This window comes from Hippocampus bargibanti, linkage group LG20, assembly GCF_051943395.1.
Source record: "Hippocampus bargibanti isolate YZ-2025 linkage group LG20, ASM5194339v1, whole genome shotgun sequence".
Taxonomy (NCBI): Eukaryota; Metazoa; Chordata; class Actinopteri; order Syngnathiformes; family Syngnathidae; genus Hippocampus; species Hippocampus bargibanti.
Window position 1 is genome coordinate 12,635,881 of NC_142753.1, and position 17,359 is coordinate 12,653,239.

Consider the following 17,359-nt stretch of genomic DNA (forward strand, 5'->3'; position numbering starts at 1 on the left):
CTTTTGTGGATATAAGAATGGCCCATTCAAACATCATTTTGGGGTTTCATTTCGGTCAGCATTGATTTGAAAATAAGTGTGCCATTTGACCTCCGATACAAATGATCAGAGCGATGCCGTTTCCCACAGGGACAAATGCAACACTTACAAAAATAACATCCCGGTGCGAGTACAAACTAGAGAAGGCTACCAATATGATTTTTTTTGTCCTTTATTCAGAGGCATTTGACAAGTGGAACTGTGTGAGGGGGAGGTGAAGGGGCACGAGCATGTTTGCAGACCGGGTAGCGTGTTTCATGCTGTAGTTGGATCACTTTCCCAAATAAAAGGAGGACCCCAATCCCTGAATTCAGTCCCATAGTAGAAATAGCACACAGCCAAGAAATGCTAACAGAAGAAAATGGCTACCAATAAAAAAAAATCTGCAATTGAGTAGCATTTGTGAAAGACAAAGAGAAACAAGACTTGGACTTGTATCTATTTTTGTATTCTTACAAATTTGAACAAAAAAGGCAGGCCCTTTAAAATGAAAAACAACAACAACTGCATTTTTTTCTCATCAACTATTGAAAGCTAAATCAAAACAGGTGATTTGACCTTTTTTTTCTTCCCCTCCCACCCAAAAAAAGTTCAAATACAAGTAAGCCACCAAAAAGAGAAAGCAGAAAGATGGCTGGAGGAGTTCAATTAAGCCCCCCCCCCAAAAAAAAAGTACATATAAATACTGAAAATCTGTTTTTTTGATCACTTTCCATACATTTTTCGCAATTCTAAAGAGTACATGATTTGATTATTTTTTTTCATTCATATGCGGGGAGCGGGATTAAATTCTAACAAATAGAATGCCTCTACTTCAAATACTTGTCTAAAGAGGTAGATCAAAACAAACTGCGGAGAAAAAAAAAATAAAGGAGGTGTCATTTTAAGTCTCACTTGTGCCACTCAGTTAAAGGTGATGTTAAGATGGCGCGCCGGTGGGAGGAACAGGGGTCAGGGGTCGGGAGGGGGGCTGAGGTAAACGTGCGCGCTCAGTGGGGGCAAAGAGGGGGCGGGGCATCATAGCCTCGCCCGCCCCCTTTAGCTGAGGTAGACGGCGTTCTTACCGTGGAAGGAAGCGCTCCACTTCCACCGCAATCAACATACTATTTACATTCGGCCATTCAAACACGCAAATCAAATGGACTTTTTTCAACCCCTTCGTGTCAGGGTTTTTACTTCTTATCCCTCCCAAGTCAGTTTGTTCCTAAAAATTGAAATCCCGTTTCGTCGTATGCTGCAACTTAAGAAAGAAACAAAACACGCATCTATCAGTGCGAGTGCCCCGCCCTCAACCATGCAGTGATGGACGTTGATTAAGTTTGCTTCAACTGCTCGGGTTGGAGCCTCGATGGGGCGCAGAAGTCAATGAGAGCCCACTCCCCATTTGCGCCATCTAAAACCCGGACCGCGGAAAATTAATTGAATCTCATTGGTCCAAAAAATTAAAGTACCATTTAGCGGATCAAGTCAAAGCCCCCCCCCCCAAAAAAAAAAAAAAAAAAAAAAAAACAGAAATGACATTGCTGTAATCGTGTATCGGTTGCCGTGGTGTTTTTGTCATTCAAAAAAAACCCAAAACAGTTGGACCCCCTTAAGGGGGGGACGGGGACTGAGGCGATACTCTGGGATTCTCGTGTCAGCCGCCAAGCTGAGGCGCGTTTGGGGGCTTTCTATGTACAAATAGACGTTTATGTACAGACTCATCTTTAGTCCACTCACACACATGTACAATATGGCCGCCGCCGCCGTACAGCAAGAGGAGTTAAAGGCCAAAGTTCAGTTGGCAGCCGACCCGGAAACCTTCCGATTTTTTTTTTCTTAAAAAAATAAAAATGTTCAAAAGACTATCAGCTTTATAAAGTATACAAAATACCACAAAAGCAAAAAAAATAAAAAAAACTTTTTTCTTCTATTTTTTTTTTATATATATATATATATAATCATTTTTTTTGTGTCTCTTCTGAGGTACTCGATCCTGAGGTAGTTAAGTAAAAATGCATATCAAACTTTGTTTTCCTTGGGCAGCAGCAGCAGCCTTTCAGCAGCATTTCCCAAAGCCGCCCTCACCTCTAAATAGATATTTATAGATAGAGAGATAGATGCCTGATGTGTGTTTATCTATGTATTTTTTTCAGATATATATATATATATATATATATAATGTATTTCTATTTATTGAGGACTATCTATAAAATGCATCCGAATTTGTAAAAAAAATGCCACTTTTCAATTTGAAGGGGGTCCTGGCCTCAGACAATCTTTCCCCTTAAACATGGCCCGACCAATTTCAGCCAACCCCCCCCCCCAAAAAATAAATAAAAAATAAAAAAATAAGGCTCTGGTGGTCCCCCCACTAGGACCGTGAGAGCAATGCCGGTTTTTGGGAAACCTTTCAACTCACGAGAAAAGCTTCATGAACCAATTGAAAGAGTGAAAAGTATCAACCAAAACTTCTTTGTCGGGTTTGAAGAATCACACCAAAGAGGTGATAAGCGGGAGGGGGGCCGGGCAGGTGGGGGGCCGGGGGGGGTCTTCATTTCTTCTTTGTGTTGCAAGTTAAAAATTAAAATTAAACGGAAAAAAAGAGGCGCTCTTTGGGGAAGGGGACAGAGCGGGTCGAGGAGGTCGAGGAGGCGTACACGCGAGGGCAAAGTGACGTCGATGTCTGTGATGCAGAGGCGAGGTTGGAGGGGGGGGGGGGCAAAAAAAATGAACAGCGGGGGTCTTTTCGCCACACTTTTCGATTCAAGTGAGGCGCGGAGGGGCTGGATGTTTTGCTGGGCTTCTTTTGACCCCTGAGAGGAGCGTTGGTTGTGGAAACGCCCCCCTCCCCCCCATTGTCGTCGTACCCCCGCTGCATCCGTCCCGCCGAGCGTCTTTGCGAGTCAGCGTTGTCCATCGAGCGCACGCCGTCCGGCAGGCGGCCTTCCTTCTACTTCCTGCGAGGTAGCGGAGGCTGACCTCCGCCGGGAGGCGCCTTGGGCTGCTGCTGTCTTCTCACCTGGGCCAAAATCTCCTGAATCTTCCTTTGGGCCAGCTGCACGCCAACAACAACAAACGACAGAAGAAGCGTCACATTTGGGGGCCATCGCGTACTTTTCAACTCGAAGCGCGTTTTGTTTTCATGTCCACCCGACGCCGATTTAAGTTCCCAAAATAAAGAAACATATGAGCTAAAATAGATCACGTAAAAAGGAATACATTCAAGTAAATACAACAAAATGCCTCATAGCATAACTCCATCAAATAGCGAGAATAAAGAAAGAAACCCGAGACATGTGAAAACTAAATAAATAGGAAAGCCAATAAATCTGATATGAAATGAATAGAAATCCAATAGAAGGGGCATAGTATAATGTCGGTTCAAAAGTTTGGGGCGAAGCGAGCCGTCCCCACCTGACACGCAAAGAAATGTCCGCTGATCTTGACGATGACCTGGTCGTTTTCGTCAGGCGTTTGCTCGCGCGGCACCACCACTTCGGCGCACGTCAGGTTTTGCAACTCGTTGACCTGCCACGCACACAACCGTCGCGCCGCTTAGCTTTGGTCTCTTTCTTTTCTTGGCGGTCACGGCGGAATGGCGGCGGCTTACCGTTTTGCCGCCTTTGCCGATGACGCGGCCGGCGGCGAAGGAGGGCACCTTGATGTGGGCCTCCAGTTTGACTTCCTCCTTGGGCCCAAAGAAGTTCTCCTCTTTCAGTTTGCCAAAGATGCGACACTGAGCCTGCGGACGGGGGAGGGGCAACATAGCAATTGAGCGAGGCCCGCCCAGACCTCCATTTCTTTCGCCGCTTCTACCTTAAACTGAGCCTCCGGCGGCCCGACGATGATCACCATGCGCTGTTTGGGATCCATTCCTTCGGCAGGGGCGATCTGAGGAGGGGGCGAGACGCCGTGTCATGTGAGGCGGCGGCCACCTCCTTCCCTTGCCCTCTCGGGGCCAGATTGGCGGGCCACTCACTTTGATGGAGGCGCCGGCAAAATGCGACAGCTGCTTGATGTGTTGACCCTGTTTGCCAATGATGGCGCCCACGGCAAGCGCGGGGATGAACAGGTGGACCGTCTCCGACTCCGGGTGTCCCTGCCGAGCGGGGAAACCTTAGCGGCTTTTTTTCATTTTCACGTCTTAGTGATTGCGCAACAATACCATTGGTCACTTTTTGCCCTTTCGTATTTCTTGATGCGATTCATTCGGTCTGAATTTCCAACGGATGAGGCCATCGACGTGGAAAACGCGTCTCCAATTTGAAAACCAATTCGGCGGAACCAACGTAATCCATTCCGAGATGTTAGTTGATGTGGAATTGTTTGTCCGGCACGGGGCCAAAGCAACAGGGGGCCCCACAAACCCACTTTTAACTCCGTCACAGCCAGACGACAAAAGTGCAAAAATGCGGGCCGGCGGGGTCTTTGTCATTTTCACCCAAATGACGGCCACTCACAGAATACCGCGTTTCAGGACGACGCAAACTTTCAATACGGTGTAACAAACGTTAGCCCGTCTTCTTTCATCAGGAAAAAAAATGCTCTAAGGAGTTATGTGAGATTGAGATGGGGGCGACTGTCCAAAATACAACCCAGGCATAATTTGTATCGCGCCGAAGCCGGAACGAAGCACCAACACGGAAAAAAGGGAAATGCCGCCCCCTTGCGGAAAACAAACAAAACACTGCCGGAGGCCAGAAAAAGCAAAAGCCGAACACTTTGGGGAACGGCGCTCGCTCCACGTCATGCTTTTCACTTCCAAAATCAATTTGGGAATGAGGTGAAGGCAGCTCGGCGGCCTCCGGCGATTTGCCCAAACGTTACCAGGAAAAGTCTTGAAAAGCAATCACGCCACGGCAAAATAATATCAAGGTGGAGATTTCTTTTCTTTCTTTCTTTCTCATTTTCATTCGAGAGGGGAGAAAAACGTTGTCACGCCATCACAGATGCTCCCGCGCAAAGCGCCGCGGCGCACCGCTTGCTCAAAGACGCAAGCAAGAGAAACATCAAAGTCACAAAGAGGCGTCGCGCGGCAATAAAGGGAGTCGCCGTGCGAGGGTCTCAAGGGGACAAAGTGACTCACTCCGAATGACGGACCGCCGGCTCCGGGGGGGGGCGCGTGGGACATGGACGGACCCATGCCGGCCGTGCCGCCGGGGAACAAACCCAAAGCGTTCAAGTTCAAGCCTGGAATCAGGTTGGACTGCAGCTGCGGAGGCACAAAAGTGGCTGTTGCGAGGGGATACTTTCTTTCACTTGACAAAAGACGCGAGCGCTCACGTTCATGGCCGCCATGTCGCTCTCGTACGATTCTCGGATCTTCTTCATCACTTCCTCCTCTGCTCGGGCGCAGGCTTCGATGGAGCCCTTCACCGTGATGGTCCGCTCCGGGTTGTACAGGGTCAGATCCTGAAGACTGAACCCATCAAGGGAGGCGATTAGGGGCGGGGTGGGGGGAGGGGCCATGGTGGGGGGGGCACAAGATCTTACGGTGAGATTGTGATTTTGGTGCCTGTGTCCTGCTCAATTTTCTTCAGGTTTCGTCCTTCCTTCCCGATTAATCTTCCCACAAAGGTGTTGTGGACTAAAACCTTCAGTGGGATCTCCTCGGTACTGCAAGACAAAGAGACACAATCAAAGTCATTCAGTGCCAGGCCATGTGCAAACACGCGTCCACTCTGGTGCCAGGGCTTTTGTCATTCTCACTCCAGGTCCAGGACCCACACATTATGTGTTTTGAAAGGCGCTTGAAATAAAATGTATTATTATTATTGAGTTTGAGGACGACATCAACATTCAATTCAGCGGAAGAAACCTTGGATGCTCTTCTTTCATTCGGAAAAAAAAAAAAAAACAGTTAATTCTTAAGTTCGATGGGTCTGGGGTTATCAGAGCTTGAAATGGGGGCAGCTGTCCAAAATACATGACATACATACATATACGCTTTAACCACAGCTGAAACTGCAACCGAGCGCTAACATGGACAAAAGGGAAAAAACATGAGCAGAGGGCTGACCGGCACTTTATCGGCCCCCCTCGCAAAAAAAAAGTAATAATAATTCTGGAATGGCGCCGCACGTCATATTTTCCATTGGGGAATGGAAGTGACCGAGTTAAAAAGGAAGCGCGCGGGGGGGTGTTTGAAACTCACAACTTGGTGTCGAGCGCTTCCTTCTGCATGATCTCCATGAGGGTCCGGCAAGCGTTGGAGCAACCTTCCGCCGTGGAGTGGATGGTGATGGGCTTCTCGGCGGCGCCGGCGTTCTCTTTGCGGTGAATGTCGATCCTGAAAGATGGCAAGCGAGAATGACGGAAGGTTCCGGGGCGTCGCGTCGCTCGCCACGCCACCCACTTTGAATGCGTCTGTTTGGTGACGTTGCGAATGGTGGCGCCCTCCTTGCCGATGATGGCGCCCACGAACTGGGTGGGCACCAGCATGCGCAGCGGGATGTCCGACTGCACTTTGGGGCGGGCGCCCGGGCCGGGGGAGCCCGAGCGGGGGGGGCCCCGGGCGTTGAAGCCCCTCCGACCCCCCGCCGGAGGACCCTCGGGGCCCGACGTCTCGTCCGGGATGTAAGACACCTTCAGAGCGCAGTTCTCCATCATGGAGCCGTTCAGCTTTTCAATGGCCCTGGTGGGGGGGGGGGGGGGGGAAGACGACGACGACGACAAAATGAGCGACTGAAAATCTCTACACAATCCATAGCTCAACCGTTCTCACCATCGGAACAATCAATAGATTATCGAGGAAGTAGGGGAAAAAAACCACACTGTACGACGACGTGAACGCATCGCCAGACAAGAGCGATGTGCGTCCACTAGAGGGCACTAAACGGCAAATCGAACCCCCGTCGGCTTCGATCACTTTCTGACAAACCAAATTGACTTTTTAGGAAGCCTTTTGGGATAAACTAAGACGATTTTTGTTGCGCACCTTTGTGTGTGTGTGTGTGTGTGTGTGTGTGTGTGTGTGTGTGTGTGTGTGTGTGTGTGTGTGTGTGTGTGTCTGTGTGTGCGTGTGTGTCCACTCACTGCCTGGCCTGGTCCTTGGCTGCATATCGAACATTGACAACCGCAGTCTCCGTGTCAGTGTTGACTGTGAAGGAGCGCACAGCAAAGATAATCAATCATTCGTTAGTTGGACAGTCACGTGACATTTTGATTTGATTTTTTTCAGTTTCTGAAGGCCAACAAATTCCACAAAAACTGCCGCCCGTAGTCACCTTGTTCACAGCATTCGACGGCACCGTACTGGGCCAGGACGCCATCCAGAACCTGGGGAATGCAAAGCCAAAATTAGCCGAGACCCCCTTTTTGTTCTCGGCTCCAAGTCTATCTATCACACTGCGGAATGAGTTTCATAGTTGATATCGATAGCATCTTTTTTTTTTTTTTTTTTTTGAGTGGCGGTTCAATCATGACTTTCCACCAACCGGATCACACTGACCTCTCAATCAAAATGGGAACAAAAATGGCTTTAAAAAGAGAGTCGAAGGTTTCATCTGTGCTGCATGTCATGCATATTAGCATGTTTGACAAGAAAGCTGACTTCAATGTTGATGTAGTCCTAAAAGTCATAATAATAATAATAATACATGACATTTTAAGCGCCTTTCAAAGCTCTCAAGGACACTTTACAGTCGCAGACAAGTCATCAATAAAATCCAATCACAAATACAATGATAAATAGAAACAAGAGAGCGAGCGGCACAGAAAATGCCATTTTAAATTGTTATTAAAAGTCCATATTGTGTGGGTCGTGCAAATCCATCAACCCTGGCACCGGAGCGGACACATTTTTTTGCACATTGTCTGGCAGTGAATGAGTTCAAATAGGCTAAATGCGTCGGTGATAATGAATGTTCCACACCGCACCGCCGCCGGAAGCTACAATCACAGCTAAATACAACCGGCACCAACAAGCCAAACATTTTATACAACCCCCCTAAATGAAGACAGATGACTCTTTCGGGTAATATGACAAGTGGGAAAAATGTTCCCAGGAAAATCCAAGCGGGCCACCTGGAGACCGACCGGCGCATTTGAACTAAGCCATTTGTGGCGGAGGGGGGAGGGGCTAAGAGCCATAGGACCTAAGCCCACCGAGACCTTTGACCATACGCCGCTGTAGCTAAGGCCCCGCCCCCTCCCCGCCAAGGGCTCGAGCCCACGTTGTGGCCAACAAGACTGCCCCCCCACCCACTTCCACGCAGGCACACACCCCCCCGAGGCGACCCACCGAGCGCGCAACCTCCCGCCTCTCTGCCATGTCAACGGCGAGTCATTGGCTGCGCCTTCGGCAAAAAGCGCCGCCGCCCGCCGCCGGCTGGCTGGGCCGCCCGTCCTTCCGCAAAGGCGGTGGGGGGTTGGCCAATAAGAATCCAGGCCATTCAGGAAAAGGGTGGGGTGCATTCCAACAGGAAGAAGGGGGCTGGGGGAGGGGTGCCAGCTCATGCTACACATTCTGTGAATCGAAGCACATGGACGCAAGTGCGGAGGGGGTCGGGGGTGCCATCCGGGCCTTAGCCACACACGCCACAATTCTCGCCATCTCGAATGCGGCGCCACCATTGTCTCATTTACCTGAGAAGCAAGCAGAAATTCAGTTATTTGCTATCTATTAGCAATTTTATTAGCTATCTAACTTATCCTGTGACTGTAAAGTGACCTTGAGAGTTTGGAAAGGCGCTTAGAAATCAAATGTATGATTATTATTATAAGATACGTAAGGGAGATGGGGGTGGCATTAAAATAACCCCCATTTTTTCCCTAACCCTCCCCCGTCCTCCCAAGGGTGGGGGAGACCTCCTCATCACCTTTGGAGAAGGCAACCCTAGGCTACATGCTAGTAACACGTGCGGAGCCACAGCGCCTGCTTCCTTTTTAGAAAAAAAATACATCCAATAAACGCACACAGTCAGACATTTTATGGCTTCAATTGTTTCACCGTGTGTGTGTGTGTGTGTGTGTCATTGAGGAAATTCAGAATTCTTGTCCTCCGAATGGAACAACAATGCAACAAGACTCCAAGCGCACAATGTCAGCCACTGTACAAAGAAAAGGGGAGCGCGGAGGAATGGCAAGGCAAGATTGGTGATTTAGCATCTAGATTCAATTGAAAAAAAGCCCCCCAAAAATACAATACAATAATCTCTCACAAAAGCCAGATTATTGACGTCAATTCCAAAGCAAAAGTCCAATAGGGTAAAAGTGACATTTCAACTCGCACCGCCTGCTCCACTCATGACAGACTTGCCAACATTTTGGTAGTCATACATGTAGTATTCTCGCCGGTTGTACGTATCTTTATAGATTGTATTAAAGCTTTCTTTTTCAGTACAAACCAATGCAGGTTACTTATACAAGTCTAAAACGTGCTCATGAAAGCCTTAAACTTCCATTCCATCCAAAATAGAGCACCGAAGCAACTTAGGAACAAATTCACCTTCCAAAGGACCTATCTCGTTCGGAAATCGGGGAGTGTCTGTATAGCTTTGCGCATCGATCACCGCCATTTTTATTAAACCTCTTTTATAATTGATTTAATCCATAGCATTATCCCCCCCCCCCCGCCGATTCAATCACTACATCTGCACACCCACTTTTAGCTTTGACGCGATCAATTCTGCTGATAAGACACCGATTGGCTCGAGAAAAACATTTGCGCGCATTTGATTGAAAGCAAAGGGCGAGCTCCAAGAGCAGGCAACATGTCGCTTATGCAAATTTTCTTGCACATAAAAATAGAACGAATCATAATGAATGAGAAAGTAGCCCCACCACATAGAGAACACCCGTTAGCTAGCGTGTTAGCACTCACCTCCCATCGCATGTCAGGCGGGATGTTCCTGATTTGCAGCTTGCAGCTCCTGAATAGAGACAAAAAGATGATATTGAATGAGAGAAGGATGCTTTTTGAAATGAAAAAAAAAATGGTGGGGGGCGAGCAGCAGAGGCAGCATTTATTTTTGCTGTCGGCCATCTTGAAAGGCGTGAGCGGTGAATTCTAATCGGCTTTGCGAGTGTTGGAGACGTATCTGGTTGGTAAAAAGTGCAGGGAGGCCTCTGCGTTCAGGATGTGGAGATTGAATTTAATTGGGGGGCTTTAATTGAAGATGAGATAAGAAGCTCAAATTGCAACACCAGCCCCCCCCCACACCCACCATAAAGGAAACAGACCATTGAGACCACCCAAAAAAAGAACAACTTGGGAACAGTGCACGAAACAAAATGAATGTCCTACTTGCACTATTGCACGATTGTCATGTTGGGGGGGGGGGGGGGCATTAAATGTATGCAGTTGTTCAGCCAGCGAAGATGAGCGCAAGTCACGGTGCCGATTGCTTCAAAACAAGCCACACGAGTCATTAAAAGCAATTGGGAAGGGTTTTTTTGGTGAGGGGGGGGGGCAAGCAAAGCGGCAATTGGATATTTGAAGCTTTTTCCCCCCGTGGGAGGACGTTTTATAGAAAGGGGAGGCCGCCCGCTCCAAAGTCCGCCGCCTGTTGACAAACCGGAAGGCCCAGAACGTCCAACCGGACAACCAAGGTGGCCTCATGGACCAGGTCCAGCACAGGTAGGGAACGGGGGGGCACAAGTGTCAAAGGGATCTTAAAAGGACACCTGAAGTTGATGAGGCCCCCCCCGCCCTTAGCAAAATCCGTGTGTGGTTCTCACATTCCAAGCAGCGGCACGCATTCACGCCAATGGACACGTCACAGATTCAACACTAGGATGTCTTCAATTTAAAAACATGGTGTTTGCAATTGCAACCAAAATTTAAAGATAACCCCCGCCCCCCCCAAGAGGAATTCCAGCCCTTTCCGGCCAACTGTGTGCCATTCCTGGCTGACACCCCCCCCCCCCACCCCAATAGCTCCTCCTACCCACACATTCTGTATGCTCTGCATTGCGGTGAGAACGCCATGTGAAATGTGCAAATGCACCAGAGCCGACCGACCTCTCGCTCCACAGAGAAGAAGTCAGGCAGGGTTAGGAGGTGGGGGGGGGGGGGGGGGTCAAGTGAAGAGGAGTGGGGGTTGGGTTCCCCATACATTCCCTGTCCCCCGCCCCCCTGCAGCCTTTGATTTGGGGATGGGTGATTGGGGTGTGGTGGACAAGGGGGGGGGGGCAATAGTCCAGTTTCAGGCAAGGGTAACAAGGGCCCACTCTACTCAGTGGGGGTGGGGCCCTGTTACCATGGACACGGACAAGTCCACTGACAGGAACATGTAGAGCTGGGCTAAATGTGGGAGGGGGCTGCTTTGTCATGTGATGACCAAGACCGAGCCAGCCGCCACTCCATACACACTTTCTTATTTCTATTGAATACGGCATCTCTGCGTGTGAGATCACAAATTAGCAAATAATGATAGAATATATGCGAGAAGAACAACAACAAAAAAAGACTTGCGTTCGCACTGGTTCTGACTGACTTGGGCTCCAGGTTCTGCCTCAAGGCCCTGAAATGCTCATTGTGAGCCTCCCACAAATACACAAATAATGGCCTCACATTGTTTCTTTTCTTTTTAAATCTATAGCTTGCTCATCAAATTAGCCTCTATTAAAAACGTAGCTCAAACATGATGTGTCGTAAAAGCAAGCTGCTAAAAAAATGTTTAATAATAAAAATTAACAAATGAAATGAAAAAAGGAACGAATGAGAAAAATGGCCTCACTTTATTGCTTATATTCTCTTTAAAATTCACATTTTTAAATCTGTCGCTTGTTCATAAAATTAGCCTCTATTTAATAAAAATATTGAAGTCAAACACGATGTCCCATTAAAGCAAGTTGCTAAAAAAGGTCATTTCTCTCGTTGACACCAACAACTGAAAACAATATCACTTTCCGTTGCACACGAATGAGGTCAATTGCTGCATTTCGATTATTTAAAACGATACAATTGGTATGTAACGGATGTACATGAGTGACTCAGTAAAGCAAACAGATTATTCTTTTTTCATATTGACATTGAAACGTGTGATTTTCTCTCTTCATCTTTTAGATTTCCAAAACCATTTCATCTAATTCCTTTTCAATCCATTTTGGACGTCAATGACGGAAGCGAGTCTTCAGGTGGACATTTTCATTTCTTGTAAAGCGCCTTTGATTGCCATGAAAAGCGCTTTCAAATTAAACGTATTATTGCTATTCTCATTCTTAATTCTCGATGCTCACCCCCCAAAAAATACATGTTTGCATCTTTTCCTGACCGTTTCTAGCACTTCCCCTTTTTTTTCTCCGAAGGAGTCCAAAGGTTAAAGACATGGTGATTGGCCAAGCGCCCCCCCCCCCAGCTGATATTTGCAGAATGCAAAGAATGGCCCAGCGCACGCTCTGCGGATGCGTCCCGTGTTGCCAAAACTCGCCATTGAAATTCACTTTCATTTCGCATTGTGCAAGTTTTTGTTTTGTTTTGAAACTCAACCGCGGCACTGAATAAACAATTGAAACAGACACGTTTGTGTGAAGAATTGATGCATTGAGCACATCTACTGTATTTCAAAGGCAAATTTTACTACGTACAAAATAAACTGCATGACATTCTGGTGTCGAGGGGTCAAAATTAACTCATGAGAAAAATGGCGGTTATTTTTTTTTAGGTCAGAGGCCCCGTCGGAAAAGATACAATTTCAATGTCATCAATTTCTAGATACAATTTTTGGGCCAGTTGATAAAAACATATTTTCCAAAGTAAAAGCCAGATCTTTCAAACAATACATTGCACACAAAACGTGTCGCCAATGACAAGAAATCATTCAACATCTGAGCTCACGCTATCAACGTACTAAATCGGACAACCTACAAAATATTGATCAGGCGCAAGATATGCACGAAAAGAGAGCCAGCCGTCCACGAGCATCAGCCCAAATGTCAACATCCAAATACAACAGGAGAGGTGACGACCGGTGTGCGCTTGTGCAACAAGGCTTTGCGCGACTTTAGGGGAGGGGGAGCCGAGGCTTCCCATTTTGCTCTTGGCGTCCATTTCGTGCCTGGCGAAGGAAGAAAAAAAAAAAAAAAAAAGGAAGGGGCGGAAGCAAGCAGTGACGGAGCAGATCCTTCAAATGGACCAACGACTCCATCAGGCCCCTTTAGCCAGAAAATTGACTTGTTTTTGTACAACCATAGTAGTGTCGCTATTATTATTTGTTGTGTAAAGTTTTTAGCTTTTGTGCGCTTAAAGGATTTTCAAGTTCTGGTTGTGATGTAATAAAGGAAAAGAGATGATCATTTCGATCTATATACTGTGAGTGGAAGATAAAGCATCTGAAAGGACTTTGAAGTTCTGCGTGTGATGTAATGTAAGGAAAGGAAAGAGAGGGATGGCCATTTCACGGTTAGATCAGAGCATCGTCATCCAATGCCGAGTCTAGTTTTTGCCTTTTTGAATGTCGCTGCGCCCATGAGCATTTTGCGTTTGGGAGCCTTTTACTGAGCGAGTTGCTTGCTCTGTAGCCACAAAGGGACATATGTCTTCTTGCGCCGGTCCCAAGCCCGGATGAATACAGAGGCTTGTGTCAGGAAGGGCCTCCGACGTAAAAGCTTGGCTTTCATCACTTTGCTGCTGTGAAATGTACATTTCTCCACTGCGAGAGTAATAAAGGCAAATCCAATCCAAAAACAATCCTCTAAAGATGGACGACACTGATTTGCTGTGGCGACCCCGCCCGTCAAAGGAAACGCTTGCCCAAAGGAAGACTTGAAGGGGACACCCAGCACTTGTCTACACAAGTTCTTTTGAAAAAACAAGAAATACACATCCAACCAAAAAATGTGACGGTTGAGTCCAAGAGGCAGCACCCCACTGTCAAGGCAGAGAGGAGGGAGTAGCTACAACAAGCCATACGCCCCTTTTCATTGACACCCACCCCCCCCCCCCCCCCCCAACACACACACACAACATTCAAGGGGGAGGGGTGCCAAACATACGTTTAAAAAAACTTTCAACAAAAAAAAGGTTATAAGCTACAACGTACCTTTTACGTTTTGGCACAGAGTGTTCCACATCGAGAAGTTTCCCATGGAGTTCAACTTTACCTAAAAAAAAAAAAAAAGCAAAAATAATTATGCATTTATCTTTGCTTGTATGATTTTTTTTTGCCTCTTCGTTTAATTAAAAACAAATCCAGGGACGGGTACGGTGAAGGGTTAGGTGTGTGTGTCTGTGTGTGTGTGTGTGTGTGTGTGTGTGGGTGGGTGTTACAAAATGGCTTTTTCCAAAGGCGAGTTGCAACGAGGAAACGGTTGCATTCAAAAGCATTCAGGTCAAATATCATATTCCTGCCGAAGAGCAACTATTATATTTAATATTTAAAAAAAAACAGTGTGGCTCGTGCAAAAAAAGCAAATGTATGAGCCTCATAGTTGGCCTACATTTGAGCAACACAATTAAACCACCTGGTGTGTCAGCATGGGCAAAATGGCTACACAACGAGCGACTTGTGACCACAGGGAGAAGAAGGCTTGGGGGACTTTTTTCAAAAGACGTTTGGATTTTAGGACGATAAGATTGCTCACAAAGCTACAACACACACACACACACACATTTATTTATTCACACGACGACGACCTCTAACCCGAGCGAAGGCCCGCAACAAGGTTCGACTGGATAAGAGAATCCAGCTGATATTTTTGATTCATCGACTCTATTAAATGTTTCAAAAAAAAACAACAAGATTTATATATAGAAAATAAAAGCAAAACACCCGAGTCGTAACGACCACATGCATTTCCACACACACAAGCGTAAAATCCAGTTTGACGCCGTTTCAAACGTCTCACCTGAAAGGACGTCGATGGCCTTCATTGCGGTCTTCTCGTCGGGGCAATCCACGAAAGCATAGCCGGTTTTGACCAGGAAAGGTCCACTGTGGGGAATGTTCCACGTCTCAAAGATAGTTTCGAAGTCCTCTTCGCTCGCTTCGGCGCTCACGTTGCCAATATAGAGCTTATTCATATTCATAACCGACATACACACAAAACAAACAAAAAAGCACCCCGGACGACTTGGATAGCGACTGTGCTACGATGGAGTTACCGCAAAAACAAAAATTAAAAAACAAGCAAAAAAAGCCCGTTTTGTGCACTACGGAAAGGAGCGATAGATTCAAAGTGGCAGCCTCGTAGTGGCTTGGCGCTCCCTCGCGCCTCTTCTCTCTCTCTCTCTCTCTCTCTCGCTCTCTCTCTCTCTCGCTCTCACTTTGCCTCTTCTTTCACTACGCAATAAATAAACGCTTAATTATTAATCTTGCACGCTCTTCCAAACGACGACGACGTAGAAATAAAGGGAGGTGAAACTACTTTTGCGTCTTCCTCCGAAGAGACGGACAATGTGACACACGCTCAGGCAAGGCAAGCCGCCTCTGGCTCGACTACAACCAAGAAGAAGAAGAAGAAGAAGAAGAAGAAGAAGCGACGAAGAAGAAAAAAAAATCCGCTACGATTCGTTTTTTTTTTTTTTGAATGAGCCACGTGTTCAAACTACAAATCAACCGACACGTGAGGAAACCCAATTGCTCAATTAAGTGTTTGGGATCGGTGAAAATTACTGGCGAATCTGGGGTGGGGACACTTTAGGTTTAGGGGGTGTGGGTGGGTTTCCCCCCCTTTTTTTCAAGGAGGGGAAGAAGAGGGGATTGGTGTAAAAAAAGGAAACGAACCTGGGGAGCTTTCGAAAAAAAGATTACATTCGAAGCACACATTTGCATGTCTTTTTCTGCATTAAAAATAAGCTTGCTTTTCATTGGGTGGCGGAAGCTATAGTAAATCGTGCGTGCGTGCGCGCGTGCGCGAGTGATCTCACTCACAGGGACGAAAGGGGGGCGGGGTGGGGCCATTCATAAATGATGTTGAATGACTATTTTGCTGGAATCAGAGATACGTGACATGTGGGGGGGAGAAAAAAGAAGATCGTGACCCGTGCTCCTCACGCAACGTGGGAATGACACGTATTCCTATTCAAATGAAGGCGTCCATTTTACGCTTTACCCCCCCCCCCCCCGTCAATACGCAACCAAAGTCAAACAACTCGGCCGAGTGGACCGTCACCACCCTCCGTCGCTATATTTAGATGTTGCATTCATTCCTTTTTGAAATGCTTGCACGGTTCTACTTTGCTGCTAGTTTGGGCTTGGCCATGCGGTTCTTCGGGAGCCCTTGGCAGCCATGTTGACTGCCAGTGGGCGGGGCTTTCAAACACGGCGTCCTCGACGCACGGCCCAATTGAAAGGCAAGAAGTGCCTTTTTTCAAAACGGACACGTCTGTTCGGTGAAGTCAAAGGTCAAGACGACGACGGGCGGGCCACAATATTAGGTAGACCCGCACAATCGAAGGCGGCGTTTGTCAAAAAACAAACTTTAGGCTCGCTTCACAAAACGGAGTGAGTCTCATATTTTCCACTGGGGAAAATCAACCGGGATCAACACCAAAGTAAAAATGTCATAAAAGAGTAAATGTTCAGCGGAGAAATTGTCAAGATGTCTGGCGGTCGTACCGGAGCGTTAAATGATTGTGTCTGTCACAATTGGCATATGTACATGAACCAAAATACAGTACTCGTGGTGGAATAAATACGTTAAACCAGTTAAGAATCATATTTAATAACAATATTTGTCGTGGAATATTTAATAAGGATTATATATAAAATTGCCACTGTTATAAAGCTACTTTGAGTTTTTTGATTGACATGTATTAAATTCACAACTGCGGTGGGTTATTTTCCAAATATTTCGCAGTTAAAGTACCGCAACGTATCGGTTTGATGCCACAAAAATGGAAAGAAACACGGCTTTCTGACGGTATGAATTAAAGCAAGGTGATGTCAGACCTCATTAACTTAATTGGACGTGAGTACCTTATCATTTTCCTTAAAGACGGATAGCATTACTCACATAAGCTACTGCCACATGTGGTTGGGTGAGCTTCACTTGCACTTTCTGTCAATATAAATTGTATCATGCTAACCGTGTCGACTCTCAAATTCACGAACTGTATACCTCATTAAAGGTGCAACATTAAATGCCGTACAATTGCTTTTGCATTAGATTTGTTTCATTTGTAGATACATACCAATATTAGAAGGTGTAAAAATGTATTTCGACACCGCGGTAGTGCTAAAGTTCTCTCAATAAAATTGTATGTCAAAGTCAAAAGTCAAAGTCAGCTTTATTGTCAAATATGCTAATGTGCATGACATATGCATACCAATGCCCGCTAAACAAGTATAAGCTCGGTCTATTAAAGTGATCAAATAGTGTATTGTTCGATGGGAAACTATGTACTACAGTAGTAGTAGAGTTCAAAGTGTCTGTTATTATTTTAAAGTAAAAA

At 46.6% G+C, this 17,359-nt stretch overlaps 2 protein-coding genes across 3 annotated transcripts in view; both read right to left on the bottom strand.

The window, feature by feature from the left end:
* The window catches only part of ago2 (argonaute RISC catalytic component 2), a 70,103-nt gene that overhangs the window by 8,012 nt on the left and 44,732 nt on the right, over positions 1-17,359 (bottom strand). The window lies entirely within an intron of this gene.
* Positions 97-15,532, bottom strand: igf2bp3 (insulin-like growth factor 2 mRNA binding protein 3). Of its 2 annotated transcripts, none has more exons than XM_088986963.1 (15): positions 14,812-15,532; positions 14,007-14,067; positions 9,845-9,893; positions 7,248-7,299; positions 7,057-7,120; positions 6,377-6,655; positions 6,176-6,310; positions 5,515-5,637; positions 5,305-5,440; positions 5,108-5,227; positions 4,001-4,120; positions 3,838-3,912; positions 3,632-3,763; positions 3,436-3,549; positions 97-3,076 (listed from the first exon to the last, which is right to left on the bottom strand). In XM_088986963.1, the coding sequence occupies exons 1-15, from the start codon at positions 14,999-15,001 to the stop codon at positions 2,972-2,974; spliced, it is 1,755 nt and encodes a 584-aa protein (XP_088843089.1). In that variant the 5' UTR covers positions 15,002-15,532; the 3' UTR covers positions 97-2,971. The 2 variants fall into 2 exon arrangements, with proteins under 2 accessions (XP_088843089.1, XP_088843088.1); XM_088986962.1 differs by having other exon boundaries at positions 5,108-5,233; positions 14,812-15,529.